At 40.0% G+C, this 19843-nt stretch overlaps 4 protein-coding genes across 7 annotated transcripts in view; 1 reads left to right on the top strand and 3 right to left on the bottom strand.

The window, feature by feature from the left end:
- Window positions 1–7419, top strand: part of LOC111270337 (uncharacterized) — a 14625-nt gene extending 7206 nt beyond the window's left edge. The window contains exons 5-7 of the mRNA XM_086972447.1: window positions 3935–4087; window positions 4745–4816; window positions 5764–7419. Of these exons, the coding sequence (XP_086828573.1) occupies window positions 3935–4087; window positions 4745–4816; window positions 5764–7092 (1554 nt within the window). The 3' untranslated portion in view covers window positions 7093–7419. The remainder of the gene's footprint in view (window positions 1–3934; window positions 4088–4744; window positions 4817–5763) is intronic.
- An 80-nt stretch (window positions 7420–7499) lies between these two features.
- LOC111270323 (uncharacterized) lies at window positions 7500–12271 on the bottom strand. 3 transcript variants are annotated; one of them, XM_022850488.2, is made up of 4 exons: window positions 12122–12271; window positions 10028–11359; window positions 9482–9754; window positions 7500–9317 (listed from the first exon to the last, which is right to left on the bottom strand). In XM_022850488.2, exon 4 carries the CDS (start codon window positions 9313–9315, stop codon window positions 7606–7608), a length of 1710 nt encoding a protein of 569 aa, XP_022706223.1. In that variant the 5' UTR covers window positions 9316–9317; window positions 9482–9754; window positions 10028–11359; window positions 12122–12271; the 3' UTR covers window positions 7500–7605. The 3 variants fall into 3 exon arrangements, with proteins under 3 accessions (XP_022706223.1, XP_022706222.1, XP_022706224.1); XM_022850487.2 differs by having other exon boundaries at window positions 9482–11359; XM_022850489.2 differs by having other exon boundaries at window positions 9511–11359.
- Window positions 12272–14652: 2381 nt separating this feature from the next.
- On the bottom strand, window positions 14653–18460 carry LOC111270319 (uncharacterized). Of its 2 annotated transcripts, none has more exons than XM_022850481.2 (5): window positions 16941–18460; window positions 16554–16655; window positions 16125–16177; window positions 15610–15749; window positions 14653–15101 (listed from the first exon to the last, which is right to left on the bottom strand). In XM_022850481.2, the coding sequence occupies exons 1-5, from the start codon at window positions 17031–17033 to the stop codon at window positions 14968–14970; spliced, it is 522 nt and encodes a 173-aa protein (XP_022706216.1). In that variant the 5' UTR covers window positions 17034–18460; the 3' UTR covers window positions 14653–14967. The 2 variants fall into 2 exon arrangements, with proteins under 2 accessions (XP_022706216.1, XP_022706217.1); XM_022850482.2 differs by lacking the exon at window positions 14653–15101 and adding an exon at window positions 15129–15322.
- A 141-nt stretch (window positions 18461–18601) lies between these two features.
- Window positions 18602–19615, bottom strand: LOC111270320 (adult-specific rigid cuticular protein 15.7). Its single transcript, XM_022850484.2, has one exon. The coding sequence runs from the start codon at window positions 19538–19540 to the stop codon at window positions 19064–19066; it is 477 nt and encodes a 158-aa protein (XP_022706219.1). The 5' UTR covers window positions 19541–19615; the 3' UTR covers window positions 18602–19063.
- Between the last annotated feature and the right edge of the window lie 228 nt (window positions 19616–19843).

The following is a 19843-nucleotide window of genomic DNA, read 5'->3' as shown; positions in this document are numbered from 1 at the left end:
CCGAGTACATTACGGTAGAAAAAAGTAGAAACCACTTTTCTAGCAGATAAACCTCTTAAAGATACCTTTCTTTATCAAATTCTTTCTTTTATAATGCGCGTCATAAGCACCCCTTAAAACGTTCTCGGTTTATACCCATTTGTGTGTTAGTTTTTCTGTTCCGTAATGGGATTGTAGAAGGAATCTGTCGCGTTTCGTATCCTTGGGTGTGGTTTTCATTTGGTACTGGTTGCGCGATCCGTGCTTCGGAGAATTCATGTCACCATACAGGCAAACGGGCTGTGATAGTCATAAACAAAGGAAGCTTTTGGGCTTGTTCCATAGGCACACATACAGTTTTTTTTTTCTATTGCGCCGGAATAGAGCACACATATGACTAAAAGACGACCGCTCGCATGTCGTCAATACGTTTTTGCTGTCATAAGAAATAGAACAGAATCCAGAATCTACGGTGGAAAAAAGACGTAGATTCAATGAAAATCGACAAATGCTGTTTGCGGGCCATCTAACTTTTTTGGGCAAAAATTAGTATGAAACCCTCTTAGTGCTTTCGCTGAGGTTGTTTTTATTCGGAGTGAATATTGCTCCTCGAATCACCATCCCGAAAAAGTTACAGCTGCTGCTCTAATTGATATTTTCCATTCCTTCGAATGCCTACGCTGTCATTCACGGTAAGCATCTGAGTTTTTTTTTAATACGTGCCCTTTTCCCAACAAAGTTACCTGACTTACAGAGGTGGCTAAGATCGATTCAATCTCTATTTAACTTCAGTTGTCATTTAGGATAATCGTGGGAAACCGGAAAAAACAATTATGGCTATGACCGAAGAAGAAAATTTTGCTCGATAAAATAGACGGTTCACTTAATTGAAGGGACTAGTAGTGATGCTGCACGGCAGCTAGAAGATTTCATAATGGTTTTTTGATCCTTATTTATATTGAAACGTTAGATTATCTTCGATCTTACTAGTTGGAGATATTTTTTTAAATCATATCAATCATTCTGCCCTAAGGCCAACAGGGCCTATTACCCAATCGTATATGTTAATAGTTAAACTAGAGTATTGGAATAGGTGTACATATTATATAACGAACATCGAACCATGTTGATCAAACAAATTATGAGCTCAAACATTGGGCTTTTAGTCCTGATTAGCGGTCCTGGTCTCAATTACGTTGCTTTAAGTAGAACTCCAATACACAATAGCACCTGCCTTCGTTTTTACTGAGACCTAAAATTTTTTACTGAGATCTTATCATCGCATACTCTACAATATTTCTAAAAAAAAATAATACATTTTTATATGTACATTTTATGTCTATGTGGGCACGATAGAATCTTTATGTTCGATCAATCAGGAAAGCACTAATGTTGTCAAGTATAACTGTATAAAACAATAGCTTCATTTAAAAATTAAGTTATATAACTCTGTATTTTGTTCAGTGTTGAGCGTAAGGATTTTTGGTGTTAGGTAGTAGTTGAGCTAAATTTTACTGGGACAAATAAACAGTCGAATAGATATAATAAGTGTACCGTGGTAGTGCAGCGGGTAATGTTTTTGTATGTTTAGCTCAAAAACGGGCGATTGTGTAAGTTTAAATGCAGACATAGATACGCTTTATATTGTAGCGAGTGTCACCCGCCTGGGTTAATGCCTAAAAGTTTAAGTACCGGTTGTGAAACATAAAGATATAGCAAGTAACCGCGCTCGCATAATACTTTATACGACTCATCACAGTGGAGCTTGCTCGCCGTGTATGGTTAACTATATCGCTCTATGGCACAGATACGTTGTATTTTACCAAATGGCACGTTACATGCCAACAAAAGTTCTCGTTCTCCTTAGTTTGTATAAATGAATATCAAAATTAACGCAGCCAATATTCCGCGAAATCGGTCATTATATCGGCGCTTAGTGTTGCTATTCAAAGCATTGTAGTTTCTTTTGATCTGTAGTATTGAACTTCTAAGCTCCTAATCGGTGGTATCAAGCAAGGAAGACGGTGGCAGAGATACTAACGGTCGCCAAGTTGGCGGGCGTACCGCCGTTGCCGCTTGTTAGACTTAAGCAGCCAGTACGTTTCTGTTGATAAGCAGTAACGTCGGACGTTGTGCGGGTCGCGGAAACAGAGTGTGAAGATGCAAGTGGCGTCTGCTGTCGGGGTCACGTTGTGTGTACGCCAGCGTGATTGCACATGTAGCGCAGAGTATAGCAATATTCATATGGAGCGATGGGATCGTTATTGGGTGACGTGCGTGAGCGTCATCACAGATATTGTTTGCAACGATGCTTGGTCCATGATGACCTCGAACCAACCAAAAACACTGACTTTGACAAAACGACTAATTCAGAAAGTTAACAATTTCAATAGTGGTCCTTATTTTTTTTTTCCACTTGTCTAAATATTCCACTGCATGCCCGAATACACACGCACACTCATTAAAGTTTACGGCAGCCCTGTGTAACATGTAATGATCGTGAACAAATCAAAACGACTCTAAGGGACGCCAGCGTTTCGACCACCGGTAGTATTTGCCAAACCTTCTCGCCTGATTTGTTTCGATGAATGGATCAGGATAAATTTGTTCACTTTGGCCTGTTGACTCGCGCACCGCACCGTTCTTCAGCGCGCCCCCAGCCGGTCACTTCAAAACAAGAGCGTTGCGTTTTGAGCTTTGAGCTGTCATAGACGTCAGCACGTCGGCCATGCGTGTCTTGGAGCATTCTGATCTCGCTCCAATTAGAAGCGAACGCTTGGCAGTTTGCCCGACTGGGCTGTCGGGAGTTCGCTTTTTTTTTTTAATATTTTTAGGTCTGGTGGCACAAAAATGAAGGAATCGGATCGTTGTGCCAACGGCAGCTAGAAGATGATAGCAACAGCCTTTTTCTGCCTGTGAGGCTTAAGTAGCGCCATACTTAATAGGAGCTCATAGGCAGGCAGGCAGGCACTAATAACAGTGTTGATGATCGTTGGGCGGGCTGAACGGGTAACACCGGTAAAGCTTTTCCAGTAAAAGAATAGCGTATTTGTTACGAGTATGTATTATCGAACGTCAGACAAAGCTGCAAGCTATTTAAAGGCTTAACACAGGGTATGAAGTTAACGATAGATTGAACTAGCATATTATAGACTTTTATCCTACTGTTAGAATACGTTTGATATTATCGGGGCTAACAGACACACGTCACTGAATAAGTCTGTAAAGTCCGGCCAACGCATGCCGAGAATTTCGAGATACTGCCACCTCTGAAGCTAACGGATTAGATTACTTTACCTAGCCAAGTGAACAGGTATTTTGCTAGCAACGAATTTACAGGTTGAAGGCCCATCAATCACATACGTTATAACTGGTATGACGATGTGTTCTAATTTTCTTGCAATTGTTAATGATAAATGTCCCCAAAGAATCCCTGAAAGCATGTGCACACCTAACTAGCTGTAGACGTGACGCCCTAAGCGTGATTAGCAAACAAAGTCCATCGATACTACGATGAAAGCCATCCTCTGACATCCGTGGAACTATTCTTTCTTAAAGAACGAATGTGGAATGCCTGCAAAATTCTGATAATTCACAGTAATAATTACTGTGGGGCGTAGCTGAGGTAAACACCAAAGCACTCCTGCCTTATAAATAATAATAACTAAATTTTTTGTGTTTTTGTGTAAAACCGTACCAAGCTTTACATTATAAGTCAGCAATAAGAATGCAGGCAAGAGTCATTTTTTTTATGTCATTGGTCCTACCATCGTGTTCGCTGTTAACCAAAGGCTTCATTGCTCTGGAGGGCTAACATTAACTATTTTCACCTTCACCAACTAGGGAATAAGACGGAACTCTTCGAGATTGGATGTTTATTCTTCGTTGCATGGGTTATGGGATACACGCGGTCGCCATTAAATAATTGTTCTGAAAAAAATTATGTATATTTTAGACAACTGTCGATCTCTTTAATGGTGGCGGAATATTTCCATCGTCCCGAACATCGCGGACCCTGTACCATCATCTTTGCAACTCACATATTCGAGCTTTATGCTACATGCCCGTTACCATGGGCGTCGGCATAAGCCCCCATCAGCTCAATAGGGTACGTAAAGCTATGACTCAATGCATTACACGTTTTATATTCGCGGAGTTGCCATTTGAACATTGTGTCAGTCTCAGATGAGCTATAGCAGATGGGCTAAGAACAGTTCATCGTCGCTATTGTATTTAATAGAATAGTTCGACTTTTTTAGGCCATCAGATCAATTTTGGCTTTGTTTATTATGGGTCTGTGTGTTAATTCATATGAACAGTAGCACTGTTTGATAAGTCTCTTTTTACGAGCTAAGAGAGGCCAGTGTGCGATCGAGTTCGTTTACTTTGCTTTAATGTTAAAGACGTTCTAAAACTAGGGACGATAACAGAAACCTTATCCATGGATCTGTCGCGACTATCTAAAAACGGAAATTCAGACTAAATCTATAATAATTGGGAATTGATTTTATTTATTTACATTACAGCAATAGAACCGATAAGTAACTTTTAAATCTAGATCCCAAATTAGTATTCGTACTTTCATTAGAAGTGCCCGATATTATTGACTGTATTTGCTATGCTTTATGATAATCGTTGAAGATGTTGTAGATATTTGTTCTTTTTATAGTTTGTCGTGCGATAATAGTAACAATCATCATGATCATCACTATTTGTATTCTTGATTTAACTCGCATGTATGTAAATGTATGTTGGCGGTTTTCAGACCCGGATTCCCGTCTATATGGCTCATATGCCTTCAGGAACTTCAACGAAAAATCTCGTTCATATGGCTCAGGTGAGTGAATATCGCCTCTTATCGTCCTTAAAACTAAGTAGCGTTAGCTTCCTCCAAAGGTAAACTTGTAATGGGTATATTTGTTTTCGTTAGATTCCACTTAGAAGATTTTCCGTTTTACTGAAGAAGTCCTCTCAGTATTAATTTTCACGAATGCTCTGTATAGCCATCTTTATGTACATTCTACTCTACATTAATCCAGTAGAGCTCTTCACCTTGTCGAATTTTACCCGTTGGCGTAGAATTTTTTAGAAAAATAAAAAAACGTTGACTCCACTACATTGCTTTGACTGGTTTCCCCTAAACGATCGTTCAGTATACTGCCGGAATGAATCATTCGATAACTCATTTGTCTCCCTTTTTGCGAATGCGCGTATCAGCTGTTTAGCTTCTCGATTTCGTGTGATTACCATTATATCCGCTATAAAAGACAGTGAGCAACATGAAGGTTAACTATGGTAGCAGCATTTGAACAAGACTCTTTAGAACCATGTGAATTCGGATCATTCACAGCATCGTTTTTCTTCTTTCTTAGTAAAAGCTTCGCTTGTTGATCTTTGACATTGACAAACATATATTACTCGATACAAATTATTGAGAGAAAAACATCCTTATGGATTATACTATTCTAAACTACAATGTCCCTTATATTTAATAAGGTTTTTCAGCTACGCGTATCAAGTAAGAGCTCAATTGACACTACTAATATATAGTTTATTTGTGCGTAATATTTCAAATGTACATTAAATAAAACTGTTTGTCTAAACAATTCTTCGTAATCACACTGGTAAACTTGCTTATGATAATTTGGGATTAATAATTCCCCCTCTTCCACCCCCTAGTTTTAAACTGTTGGGCGGATAAAAGCATATTCAATGACCTATATTATTGTCATTCTATTTGTGTTTCACTATATTTTTATCTGTCCGCTTGTATGCGCACTTCAGAACCGCAATCGCAAGGATTTCTGTCGTTTTGACTATGGGGAAAAGGAGAATATATGGCGATATGGAACCTCCTATGCTCCTCGGTATCCCCTCCATAAGATCACGGCTCCCATTGCTCTGTTCTGGGGAAAAAATGACCGATTAGCTACCCCAGAAGACGTAAGCACTCTTCGAAAGGAGATCCATCATGCCATTGTTTATGATTATCTTGTTCCCGACCCGCAATTCGCTCATCTGGATTTTATGATTGGAATCAATGCAAATCACCTCTTACATGAACCCATTATCCATCTTCTAAATAGGTTTCATCATGGAGAACATCTTGGCCTGTATCGCCCTGAGCTTCATCAAACGTATGTTGGTCCGCCCATTCCGCCATTCCCACTGCCACCACTAGATGCTCACAAGAACCCGCTAAGGCTGCCAGTTTTTGGCATCAAATTCGCATCGATTCCTGTAGGTGGGTCCTGGAAAAAACCTTCGCTCCCTATTACCATACAAGCACCGCCTCATCTCCCCACGGTACCTACCCATCTATCACAAGTTCCGCCACAAAAATTACAGCCACCGTCTCTTTCCGTGGCTCCTTCCCTGCAGGCGATTTCTAGGCCACGGACCCCAGATACGCAATTGCAGCTGGTTGGTTCCGACTTTGTTGAGTTCGGGCAGGCGTATTCGCTTCAGCAACAATTACCGAAGTCGCTTTCAGTCGGCAGCCACAGCAATTTCGGGGCGTTCCATCACTCTCAGCCTGTTATGCCCCAGGCAATACCTCCCGAACTTTTTTTGTTTCATTCAGAGGATAATTTTTTTGGCAAGGTTTTCCGACCGCCTCCTGCTCGTCGTTCATATCCAACTTCATCGCACAGAATCACTCACTTTCTGCAAAGACCTCATATTAATGTCAAAAAAGTCAATCAGCGGTTACATCTCGAGGATACAAACAAAAAAGTTACGCCTCATTTTTCAACGTCGGGCTCTATCGCGGACCATCCATCGGTACCGGTTCAGCGCGCGATGCTTGTACCTCCAACTGAGTGTTTTGCCAACCACGGCCTTCGAAGGAAAAGAGTTATCATGCACCCAGACAACAACGGAGGTTTTCAAACCGATTGGTTTCCGGTCACGCAAGGCTTCCAAGAACTCACACTATACGACCTTCTACCATCTGTTTCTACTAGAGGGCAAAGCGAGGTTTTTGCCCTGCCTGATCCACGACAAGCCCAAGCAAACATAAGCTTCCATGGAAACACGGATTCTGACAAAAAAAAGACTATCTTGCGGGGATCAATTCGCGGCCCCCATCAAATGTATGGCAAGGGCTTATGATAATGGTATTAGGATAAATCTTCCTTACAAATATCTGTTAAGCCATTTCATTAGTGCTACATTTGTGCTGTTTATGCTCTCAAAGTTATACTTTTTGGATAACAGGAATTTGATACTGTAGAATTGTAGATCTTTGTCACTTGAAGTCAGATCACAACCTTGGCCTTTCGTTCCCGCTGTCTGCCCTTCTTACTTTGTAATAGAACTGGTTTCAGTTTTGGTTACATTCGCTCCCGGCATTCTAATTTAGTTTACGGAATGTTAGACTTTGCTTCTCACTTAATTCTAGTTATTTATGTGTAAACCGAACGTGACATGTAAATATTGTAGATACAATACTGTACATATGTCGTATTTGTTACTGGCAGCAAATAAACATTGTTTATTGAGTAAAGAAAACAGACTGCTAATTATGATCACGGGTGGGGCACATTTATTGATAAGATAACAATGAGACACGAGAAGCCAAAAATACAAGTAAGCAATGCCTTACTATGCAGCATTTAGGCTTATTTAGTAGACTTTTCCAAAAATATCTTTTGAATGAAATTGTATAGGTTTAAAATGATATACCGCAGCCATCAGAGCTGCATTCAAAACGGTGTCCAACAACGACTGTCCAATGGTCGTACCTTTAGCCAAGGTTTCTTGCACGTTGTCCTCTGTATCAAACTCCATCTCTGTGTAGGTCTTTGAAACGTCATCACCATAAGTTGCAAGCACGATGTCAAAGGCAGATCTCACTTTAGCGTCATCCTGATATCCTGCAAGATTTTTGATAGAGCTGGCTTGATCTTGAGTCTTTACGGATCGTATTTCCAGACCCTTTTTACGGTCTCGGGTATCGAGGCCTCCTTGATTTTTTCTGTGGTCATCGTTTCGGAACCGGCTTGTATCTGCACGGGTATCTTCTCGTTGAAGGCGTTCCATGCGGGCGTCAAAACGAAGATTTTCTTCACGGGCTTGAGTATCCAGACGTTGTTTATCCTCCCTACGATTATTTTCTGGCGTAATACGGGAGTCGAAGCGAAAACTATCTTCATGGGTTCGGGTATCGAGACGCTCTCGATCATTTTTATGGTCATTCTTTCGTACCCACTTTGCATCAGCAAGGGTATCTTCTCGTTCAAGACGTTCAATGCGAGATCCAAAGCGAAGATCTTTTTCAAAAGTTCGAGTATCGAAACTTGCCTTGTTTTCTCTACGGTAATTTTCTAGTATGGAACGCTCCATGGAAGGGTCGGAATGAATACTCTCTTCACGAACTCGAATACCGAAACGTTCATGGTTTTCCCTACGATCATTTTCTCGGGCCCACCTTGCATCTGCACGAATATCTTCTCGTTCAAGACGCTCTATGCGAGAGTTAAAGCGAAAGTTCTTTTTATCAGCTCGGGTATCGAAACGCTCTTGTCTTCCTCTACGATCATTTTCTAGTATAACACGTTTCATGCGGAAGTCGGAGCGAAAACGTTCCTTACGGCTATCGAAACGCTCTTCATTTTCTCTATGGTCGATGTCTCGGACTCGCTTTGCATCTGCACGAGTATTGTCTCGCTCAAGATGCTCCATGCGAGAGTCAATTCGAAGGCTTTGTTCACGGGCTCGAGTACCGAAATGCTCTTGATTTTCTCTACGATTATTCTCTTGGACCCGCTTCATATCAGAATGACTGTCTTCTCGTCCAACACGTTCCACGAGGGGGTCAGATCGAAAACTCTTTTTATAGGCTCGATAATCAAGGCGTTCCTGATTTTCTCTCCGGTCATTGTCTCGGATTTGCCTCGCATCAGCAGGTGCATCATCTCGTTCAGAACGCTCCATACGGGAGTCAGACCAAAAGCTCTCTTCACGGGCTCGGGTATCGATACGATCCTGATTTTCTTTTTGGTCATTATCTCGGTTTAGGTGCTTCATGCGGGTTTCGAAACAGACTTCCCTTCTGTCATTTGCGAATTCCATTCGTTTCCATGGGGTTGCCATCACTGAATGATGGCTCACGTAGCCACAGTTTTGTACCCTGGTCGGACTGTTATTGTTTTGTAGCTTCTCGCAGCGATTCCAGTCAATATCGCGAGTGTAGGTGCCACCTTTCCTAATGTCTGGGCCAAGTGTTGGGCTAAATCCGGTCCATAACGATTCTTGACGTACACGGGCGTCAAGATGGGCGCAGCAAGGCGCCGCGATCAGGCACACGACGATGAAGTATTGACGGAATTGCATAGCTGCAATGAAAAAGAAAGATATAAAACCTTTATCAACTGCTTAGACGCTTCTAAAATAAAGTGCCCGGTATGTAACCGTTTAGCATATATGCTCATTTAGCCAATATTTTCTTTACCAACACTATGGCGAATGTTAAGGCCACTGTATTGATGAGAACACTTACCGGAAGTGATCAGAAATATAATTGCTCACCACTGTCGTCGCTACCGACCGATGAACTGAAACCAGTAAGGTTGTGCTCGCCTTTTATACTGATAGACGAGAGGTTTTGAGCGTGTCCAGAGACCGAAAACGTGGATTATTTCCCGACAAAATACGTCTGTAGAACCATTTTCCTATTGACGTCATGAGTGAGTGGGCCATGCATATCGTAGCCTTACAACTCCTCGACGCATCGCCTAATGACCCAACAAGCGTCTTGGTCACGCATGCCTTTCTAAAAATGGGTCGCAATTTATGTTTATTATAAAGCATCAATTTAGCCCTTTCTAAACACATCATTCAACTAAAGGACGGTGCTTTTCTTCTAGCGCGATACACATGACTTCTAAACATTCACTACAAACAAATTTGTAATCCGCCAACATGATGTTGAATGAAATCATTAATTTCGACCTAAAATCTAGTACGCTTCGATATAAAAATTCTTTAGCTTTACAACCATTGATTTCAGATAGATAAATTTCGTTATTTAGGAATTAATAATTACCTTGTTAAATTGTCAAGCAGTTACTTCCGCCTTTCGGTTTAAGGTTATCTATTGATTTTAATAGTTTTGCGAATTATTTGGTAAATATTTGAATTTTGCGCCTAAAAAAAAACTGCACCCTAAAAAAAACCTTCTATTCTAAATTATAGAATAAGAAATGCACATAGCAGGAGCAGCTTCACTCGTTTATATGTATAGCCTTTCGATGTGACTCAAAGGACTATGACGAAGCAATGTAAATGGCATAAACATGAGGGGTAAAACTTTGAAGCACTTAAAGCCGCCTTATGACCTGTTATCATTTGCTGATTTTCATAAACTTGTTACCGCTATTACATTTAGCAATAGATAAAATATAATCATGAATATATTTGCAAACCTGTTTTGACAAACAAAGCGGTACACTTATAAACTAAGATAGTGTACTGCTATACTTCAGTGACCCTTTATACAACACTTGAGATATAAACGACTGTAAGCTTCATTTTACGACGAGATATAGAAAAGGAAAGAATGTACTAAGGCATTAATAATGAAAATGTTTTCATGACATCATTGAGTTACACTGAAAACACACGTGCATTGATTGATATAGACAGCACATATAGTGAGGTCGAACATAGGTCTATGTCTCACAGGCGCTGAATAAACTCATCATCCCAAATAATGGTTCCAAATAATAATATATAGCGTGAAAACATTATTTAAGGAACGAAGCGTATTTTCGAATGACACCCCCCGTAATAAATCTTAGTCTTGTGACTGCAGACCCCGATCCTCACAATGACTATTTTCTTTACATTAGAGCTTAGAAGAAGCATGATCTCCGTTGAAAATTCAGTGTTCTGCTAGGTCAGCCTATGGCTTGGTTATGGTTTTAAATTAGTCGACAAAATGCAGTTTTTGGTGTTTCATATTGGTTCATCGGCCCATTTAGGCTTCTGATAGAGCTTGTTATAGGAAATTTCCTTCTGTATATTTGTACTTTCTATGGTTCGGCAGCTAATGGAAGCACTATCGATTGAACATTATTGCTATCGTTTCTAATTGTCTGTAATTAAAATCTCAAATTGGCTCTTGTAGAGTGCTTTTGTCACGCGGTGAAAATGGTCGACAGGTTTTATAGGCGCTGGCAATGATTTGGGCCTACTGTCCACGGTTAGCTCTTCACTCATCCGCCGCGGAGAGCTCTGGAATTCTTCGTAAATAGGATTGTGGAATGATGTCGAGGAAGGCGTACGAATCCAGTACGCGCGACAGTATACGCCTAGTTTCAGCGAGATGAGCAGGAATACTATTGCGATCAAGAGTGCAGCTACTGAGATCGAGCCACTGGAACGTCAGAACAATGAGTCTTTCTTGTAACTTCACTCTATATCGCTCTTATGAAGTGAATTCAGAATAAGGCATCGTGAAAGAAAATGGCACACTTTAGTCATGACGTTATATTCATCATATTCCAAGAGGCCTCCCAGTTACTGGTCCCATGTTTAGTCAACCTAGACGAACCTCTGATTGCTAGTTGAAACGTTCGTGCTTAATACCGAGTTAAGTGCACCGCGTTTTCGTCACGAAATATATCGCTGTCTAATTCATTGATACTCCGCATGATTTACGAAAGAATAGTGAACTTAATACAGGCAACATTTGAAAAATTGCAACTGGTCGTATAGTGAATGTCGTAGATGTCAACGAAACATTCGAAAACGATCCCACCCGACGCTTCTCATGTTGATACTTCCCAATCAATGCTTCCGAAAAAAAAATTACAGATTTCATACAACGTATTTGTGCAGGCTCATCTCAAGTAACCATTTTGCCCATTTGACACGTTCATACGGATTGCCGTTGTACCAAAGTCAGGACTTCCACAGCATGTCATGTTTATTTTCACGAAACCACTAGGCTTGTTTCTAAGGTGGCCTACGTCTTACCTCTGCCAAATGATTTTTTTGCTAGCTCGGAGAAAGCATTAGCTTTGTATCTAACAGACTTTTTAGTTGGTAGCCAACACTGAACCTGGATACCCTCAATTCGTATCGTCGAAATGTATTCTATCCGTAAAGTGGACAAATGTCGTTTCGTATAACTTACATGTAAATCAAGTCCTTAACTATCTCCATTTCTATTCACTCTTCGCCACACATACGTCGTATTAATGATCACAGCCATACGTAAACGTTTTAGAAAAAAATAGGTCTGCTCATGAAATTCACGAATCTGGTCATCTGTTCGATGGTAATGTCTACAGCTTAGAGAAAGGGGGGATCTCGATCCATAGTAACCGTTCTTGTTGCACTAACGTTATCTATCCCTAGCTCAATTGAGCAAAGAGGCGTCGCCTGATTAAAGGACATTCACTAATCCAATGATTTTAATACGCCGGCATCATTAGCAGATTGATATGATTGGTACATGCATATCTACCTCTAATATATTAGAGGTAAAGCTATTTTATAGAATATCGAACTTGTCTATATATATTTGGACCCAGTTGCAAAAAAAAGTTCAACGAGTAAATTTAGCTGTAACGTATTTGCCGATAAAATGCGACTCTTCAATATGGGCGCTACATAAACGAAGCGATTTTCGTTAAATCCTGACGCTTCGTAGATAACATTAGTCAAGTTCTAATTAAAACTAGTATCATGAGCGTTGTAGTTTTTAGCATTGATTTGACGAGAAGGTATGGATCACTTTTTATACTTCACGTCAGTCGCTTCGAATCGGCTTTAATGACGTGTGAAAGCTAAGGCTTCGTAGTAACAAATCGGTTACCTAAAATTCGTAAATATTTTTTAGTCACACTTAAGATAGGTCGCCTTAAAGGTAAGTACATTTTTTGCAAAATTTTGCCATATTTTTTCAATTTTATTACAATAAACGTACGAATTCTGTTCAGACGTACAAAAAAGTTTTCACGAGGTGCGGTCAAGGTGCGCTATCGCAGGAGACAGCTCAAAGATGGATCTGTTGCATTCGTTCTGAAAATTTCGATGTGAAAGACGGTCGATCAGTCAAGGAAAGATCTGATCGAATGAATTATTGAGCGAGTTGAGCGAGACCGACACCTGAATAGTCATGATATCGCCGAGGAACTAAGTATCAATCAGCAAAAAGTTATTTGAAGAAAGTTAGCTTGGAAAAAAGAACGCCATTTGGTTGCCATACGACCCAACGCAAAAGAAACTGATTGTTCTTCCAGCCGCGAGATTCTGTAACGACCCAGTTAAAGCGAACAATTTCTGGAGCAGCTGATGGATGAAAAATATAATTACATTTGACAGCATGTAATATATAAGTAAACAAAATGTGCCATGTAACAAAGCCCAGACTGACGCCTGAGAAGGTAAAGAGATTGGTGGGAGTGGAACGGGCTCGTGCGCTCTGGGTTGCTGGTACACGACTGTTTCGGACTTCCGCTGTCAACAGCTAGCAAAACCACATCAAACCATTAAAAAAAAATAACAACAATAAACCACATAGGAATAGAGAGAACTTAGATGGGAAATTTTGATGCATTTTCGGTATAGCATAAATCGAGTACCGTCTTTTCTTAACTCTTTTGACGGCGTTAATATAGTTCTAGTAGAGAGACGCAAAAGTCACTTACCACAAATTTTCACCCCGAAAATATAGACCTTTTACAGTGATGTGGGATCATAGTGCTACCAAAAAAAAATGGCAGAAGGTCATCGATGAAAATGATGCATATCTAGCTTGGTACTGTTATTAGAAATTGGAAAGAAAAAATTTAATTTTGGTTTAAAAATGGCGTGGACAAACGAATCTTTAGATAGGAGAGATATAAATGTATCGACCCCCTATCGGCAATACTTTACAGACTAGAGTCGCTTTATTTGTATTTGCAAGAGCTTCGAATTTCATACGATTGCAATAAATGTATCATTATTTTCACAAAAAGGTAGTCACATCTCTGTTTAGACTGTGATGCACAGCACACGATATGATTTTGGATTCACGTTTAGTTATTCCTTCCTTTTCCATTTTCTTGAAAGAATATTCGTTTTCATTGAATGACGGTTTTCTCAGACTGTGTTGTTGTACGTACCCTTTGAATAAATACGTTCGTACTATCATTGTAGTCCATATGTTGTTAGTTTCAAAGAAAGGCTCTATGTAAACGACTACTAGATTAAGATATACATATTATCATAACTATTATTACCCAATCTTCGTATGATTCGATTTGAGCCTTTTTCACCTTTTGTCGTAAATTAAGAGGCTGTCAGTTCCTTCACAGCTGTTCACTGTAGGCTGGGCAGATGGAACCCTATCATTTTTCTACTGTATAATTAAAGCGTTTATTAGCATTTTATTTGTTTATATAAATGAAGTTTTACCTTTAACTTAAATTATGTGCAGACCAGCAAACGCGTTCATGGTCGAGACATTTTTACTGAAGATCCAACTGATAAACGATGTACGCGAGTAATGAACTCATTCCTATGCTACTTATAGCTTTGAGTATTGATAGGCATAGAAAGAATACGTATCCTATATATATATACATATATATATATAGATGTATATATATATATATATATATATATGTATAATGTTAAGAAAATGGAAAAAGAAAATTTAAAAAAATGCACGAAAAATGCAAAAGAAGATTGAAAGGCTTCCGTTATATTTTTGTAGGATTGTTGTCCTAGTGATATTGTGCTCGTTTGTGTAATCTCTGAGAAAGACTCAAAAAATACCCAAAGGCTTTCCGCATTGGTTTTTAGAGGTTTTTCATCGTTAAAACGATTGCCTCTGGAAGTGTCAATTATTAGAGAATGTCAAGTATATTTTAGAAAATAATTAAATACGTAGTACATAAATTAAATGAACAACGAAGCACAAAGCTCGAGTAAAAAACAAACCTACTAATGAATGTTTTTTTATAACACCGAATCGGTTTTAACAATTTTCTAAGTTCTTTGACAACCTCTATTGTCGATAACTTCAAGCGAAGCGAGGGCCCGTCCGGTAATTTCGAAAAATCTCTGGCGGACAATCGAGTTTGCCATCCAGTTTGCCACCATTACTATATGATAGCTGCGTTCTGAAAACGAATTTATTTAAAGGATTGTTTCATTAAATTCGAATTCTCTCTTCATAAGTACCTAGCCAATTCTACACGCAGTTTATTAAAAAACATAGACACGATGCTAGTCACGCTGCAGTATACATAACCAACTAGAACGATGGTAATGAGTAAAACTTCAGTTGATTTCTGTTGCCACAGAAGGCTTCACTTCTAGCGGCATCGATCTGAAAACAAAGCTGGTGTCGTTCATTGTTATTACTATTAGTTTATACGTTGGTGTTGATTTTTATACATATTTGTAAGGTCTGATCGAGCGTTGACAAGTAGAGAAAAGTAATGGTGGACCTAGAGAAGCTAACAGCTAAAAGTCAGTTAAGCTGCCTGTAGCTGCGGATTTTTGCAAAATAATTCATGTGCATCTAAAGCCGGAGAGCTGATCCTGATACGACATTTATATTTGCATCAAAATTTCATATAGACTCAGTGTGAAACTACATATTTTCCACTCCATGGGGCAGCTTACCTCCAAAGTTGTATGTGACGATAGAATAATTAGAATAATCCGTGCCGATCACCTTGACGGTGATAGTGTCCCCCGATAGAGCGACAAAAGCAAAACCGTCCTCCAGGGGATACGCAGGATGTGTAACACGGGCTGGCTGACTAAAACAAATGAATCAATATCTTTCCGAGCTACTATAGTTTGCCAATAAAATTTCAAAGCGGTCGCTGTTGAACATTTCTTCAACACGTTATATCGCTTAACGAACAAGCGCCATGGCAGAGTCTGTGTACCTAATCAGGCCCTGCAGTGAAATCATTTTCGCCACGCTTAGTCCATTTTATATTTGTTGTCAGTTGCCTCCGTTGTTGTAATTATTATCTATTTACGTGTGGTAAATTTTAGTCGATCTTCTTCAAATAGAATTTTTTATTAATATGGGGCTAATAAATACATCAATTCGTATCGTTTGTTGACAAACTTACAAGAGAAAGTAATATTAATATACATGCGTTATATGAAGATATGTTACTTACTTCTGCTCCATTAACTCCACAATATATGTGAAGTTGCCCTTCTCTCGATTCTCCTAAAATAATTAAGTTCCAAAATAACTAACTGAACATCAAAAGGCAACTCAATCTGTCACAATCGTATCTAAACAGAGGAGCCGTTTTGTAACCCTGTCAAGCCTGACATGTGGTAATTTCTATGGCCTGGGTTCATCTGAAAGCTTGAGCCCGGTTTAGAGCTCAAGGATTTTATATAACTTACGTAGTGCCACTTGACTTTTTTACAACAAATAAAAAATGACATATTGCGTACAAATATCTTCTATGTAGTAAGTAGATAGGCCAGATTAGGTAGCATTAGATTTTGTTCAAATAAGATTTAGCTGTACGTTAAGATTGCTGTATTACATATAGAGTTTTTGTGAGGTCGTAACTAATAGGTGGCTACGCTACCTCGATCGACGTTGTAACGCAAGAAGCATCTTTTCTTCGAATTACTTTCCCTGGTACAATCAGACCACCTCGATGAGTAACGTAGAATTTAAGATTTTTATACTGCAATAATTAGAAAAGGCACCACAAACAATGTATATATATATATTGGAGTTAATTTATTATTCATGAATCTATCCACACACGCTTGGGAAGAAACAGTGTAACTTTTACCAGAGCCACGGCGGACATCAGCGACATATAAAATACATAGTTAAAACAACGAAAAATAATACCTGTATTTGATAAAGCAAGTCCATAAAACCACATCGAACGGAAGCACTATTACTACAATCTAGAAAACCGTCGAACAACATGAGTTACGTAAGCGATCTCTGTTGCACATACCTGGTCAAAGTCAAAAAGTTCATCCAAAACTTTTTGGCCTAAAATGACCACCACACATGTTACAAAGACTAGAAGCTGTGAAGTGAGCTTCATCGTACGCAATTCTACGAGCTCTGTTGAAGACGTAACTGAAATCTAACGTATATATAGCCGACAGAGCTAGCTAATGATTGTTAGGAAGCGATTTAGCGCGCCAATGTGGAGTTTTTTTTTCTGGAACTGAGCTTTTTTTTATGATTTCGGGATGCATTAGCTCTAGAGTTGCATCGTTTCGCTCGATTTAACTCAAGGTCCCGTTTAGATGCGGCCAACAAGCTTCAATCTAGTTTCAGAGATTCGTTGAATTTAAATCTAGTCTCTCTCTCCAGTCAGCGTGGACACTGTGTAGGTCGTTTTACGAAATTATCATCATACTACAATTTATAGAGGCACCTTATTTATCTATAGAGATTATTCGATGGTGTTTAATTTATTGCTACAAGACCAATTTCGCCATCGTCAGCATTTGATATACTTGCAGGTACATCAGGTTGCTCTGTACAAGCTTTAAAATATTTTCTAGTGTAACGGTTATTTCCTAATTTAAATTACTGACGTTATGTCATCAGTAACTTATTTTGACTTAGAGAGCAACAGAACGAGTGCTGCTATTAATATCTGCAGATAAGTAAAAAGTTACCAAGGTCCGAAATCTTGTTGGATATTAGATTTATCTTTGAAGAAAAACTCGTTTGTAGTTAATTAAGTGGAAAAAAGCATCCTATGACAAGGTAGAGCATATCGGCTTGTACCTAATTAAAATTGTCCTAATGGGTTATTGGCAATTCCGAAATAATTTTTTCGCAATTCTTCCAAAATTTGCGAATTATTAATTAATTAATAGGTATTTTGCATTATTTAAAGCGTAGTTTAACATTTTGATCGAACTCTGAGAAGAATAATAATACATTTAGTTGAAGTCGTTTGTGAAGTCTGACCTTCGAGTACGAAGACAGTCTTTTGCATTGCAGGTAGTACGGGCTAGAATACCGTACCACTCCAATTAGCACATATTGAAAATATCGGAACATTTATTTAGCATTTTTGACGTCGTCTTATCTCTGCTAATTCATTCCAGTCAATGTCGCGGCAAAACAAATCGGCCTAGAGGTTATCGGAATCTACCCGTTGCACCTATACAGGCTACAGCCTTATTGGCAATGTTGCAACGTTCGCGTGTCGTCTTCTCGATAGCCATTTTACAGCAGTCTTATTAAAATTCGTATGCAGTGGCTACACAAATGGCCCTTTTCTGGCAATTGTAAATCCTACATTAAGTGAATCCAATTACCTGTATCATAAAGAGCCCACATTTAGCCCAACTTAGGATTCGAGATTGGTCTGACAAGCTATCAGGCGCAACTGTGCCTGCGCTCTCTATGTTCCGAGGCCTCATTATCCCGATTTCATCCACACTTTACTTGACTACCGACCTTATTGGGACTGGCTTATTAGTGCACTGTGTGGTCGTAATGCCCTTACGATCAAGATGAGCCCTTTCCACAGTCAAATCTACGCACGGAACGGTAACCGATTTGAATATTATTATATCGCCCACCAAAACAAGAAGCTCACGATGGTGATGTCTTTCTCTCTGGCTGTATCAAAAATTAGGCAATTAATTTGGTACATATTAAACAGGTAACAGTAGTAATACCTTTTATTTCTATTCACTATAAAAGAACAACCGATGTCAAGTAGAAATGTCAACTGTATAAAATAACGTATAAATCACGAACTATATAGTTGATTCACTAGAAAGGAGGTTCGTGCAGGACGATTATGTTCGATGCGGGTTTAATGCCGAACACCGGAAAAATTATTGATCAGTCTCGTTTTAGGTTCTTCTTTGGCGTGTTAGTGTCAGTTGCAGGCCAAAATGTTAAACAGAACACGTGCAGATGACCACGTTTATTTCACGACATTTTTCTGTCGACCTATGATACATATAGTTATGTTTAGCTCGGTAGTGATAGGCTGAAGGATGTATAAACCCTCCCCTATTTCGTATAGAATTGATTCGCTGTTTGTCGTCAGCTGTCCTATTGTTCACATCGTCATTAAGCGTGTATTGACAGTCCTACTTAATGGTAGCCGTATCCAAGACCGGCTCCGTGTCCAAGAGCGAAACCGTGTCCAATAGCGGCAACGGGTGCGGCGTACGAAGCATGGGTAACAATTGGCGCAGCTGCAACGGTCTTGGTGATAGCAGCAGCTCCAGGTGTAATAATCGAGGTAGCAGCAGCAGCAGCAGGGGCCGTTCCGGGTTCATTGGTTTTGATCGAAGCGCGGAAACCAAGACCGTCAGCGACATAGTTCACGACACGGGAACGGCCGTCAATGTCAACGAGACCATACGACCCGGCCACGCCGAGCTTGTTGCCAGCCTCCGAACGGAAGGTTCCACCAGTCGCGTGCTTCTCATCGTAGACGAATTTGTAGTTGCCAAGGCCGTCCTCGGCGCGCGACGACACCGACGAACCGGTGGAGAGTGCGGCGTGGCCAACGAGACCGGCCTGGGCAGCAGCGCAGAGGGCAGCAAGAGCAACGAATACCTTCATAGCTGGCAACTGATCGACTTCTGCGTCCGCTTTGCTTAAACACTAAGTAAGCACTGATACCGTTCACTTGTACAGTGTCCGTCTTAAATAGCGATAGCGGCCTGGACAGCGTCGAAAAGCGCCGGGTGTGTGTGTGTGTGTGCATCTGTGCGCGAGTACTAGCAACCCAAGCACGCGTCGGCCGGGTTTACCATCGGCCATCCACCCACTTTTTCCGATCTTGAGGAGGAGGCGACGCCTATGCTGGCAGCGAAGGTGGCGGTGTGAACATCGTACGATGAGATAGACGGCTGTGCTATACGA

The sequence above is a fragment of the Varroa jacobsoni genome, unplaced genomic scaffold (genome assembly GCF_002532875.2).
Source record: "Varroa jacobsoni isolate VJ856 unplaced genomic scaffold, vjacob_1.0 scaffold_1463, whole genome shotgun sequence".
In the NCBI taxonomy this organism is placed as follows: Eukaryota; Metazoa; Arthropoda; class Arachnida; order Mesostigmata; family Varroidae; genus Varroa; species Varroa jacobsoni.
Note: the sequence above shows the minus strand (reverse complement) of the source record. Positions and strands in the feature narration are given on the sequence as shown.

Excerpts from the sequence above, each read along its gene's own strand:
- LOC111270323 (XM_022850487.2), bottom strand. The coding sequence starts at position 9,315 with ATGCAATTCCGTCAATACTTCATCGTCGTGTGCCTGATCGCGGCGCCT.
- LOC111270319 (XM_022850481.2), bottom strand. The coding sequence starts at position 17,033 with ATGAAGCTCACTTCACAGCTTCTAGTCTTTGTAACATGTGTGGTGGTC. Across the intron at positions 15,750-16,124 it reads GTGGAGTTAATGGAGCAGAA|TCAGCCAGCCCGTGTTACAC; the intron begins GTAAGTAACATA and ends CATTTGTTTTAG. Across the intron at positions 15,102-15,609 it reads CGTCACATACAACTTTGGAG|AACGCAGCTATCATATAGTA; the intron begins GTAAGCTGCCCC and ends ATTCGTTTTCAG.
- LOC111270320 (XM_022850484.2), bottom strand. The coding sequence starts at position 19,540 with ATGAAGGTATTCGTTGCTCTTGCTGCCCTCTGCGCTGCTGCCCAGGCC.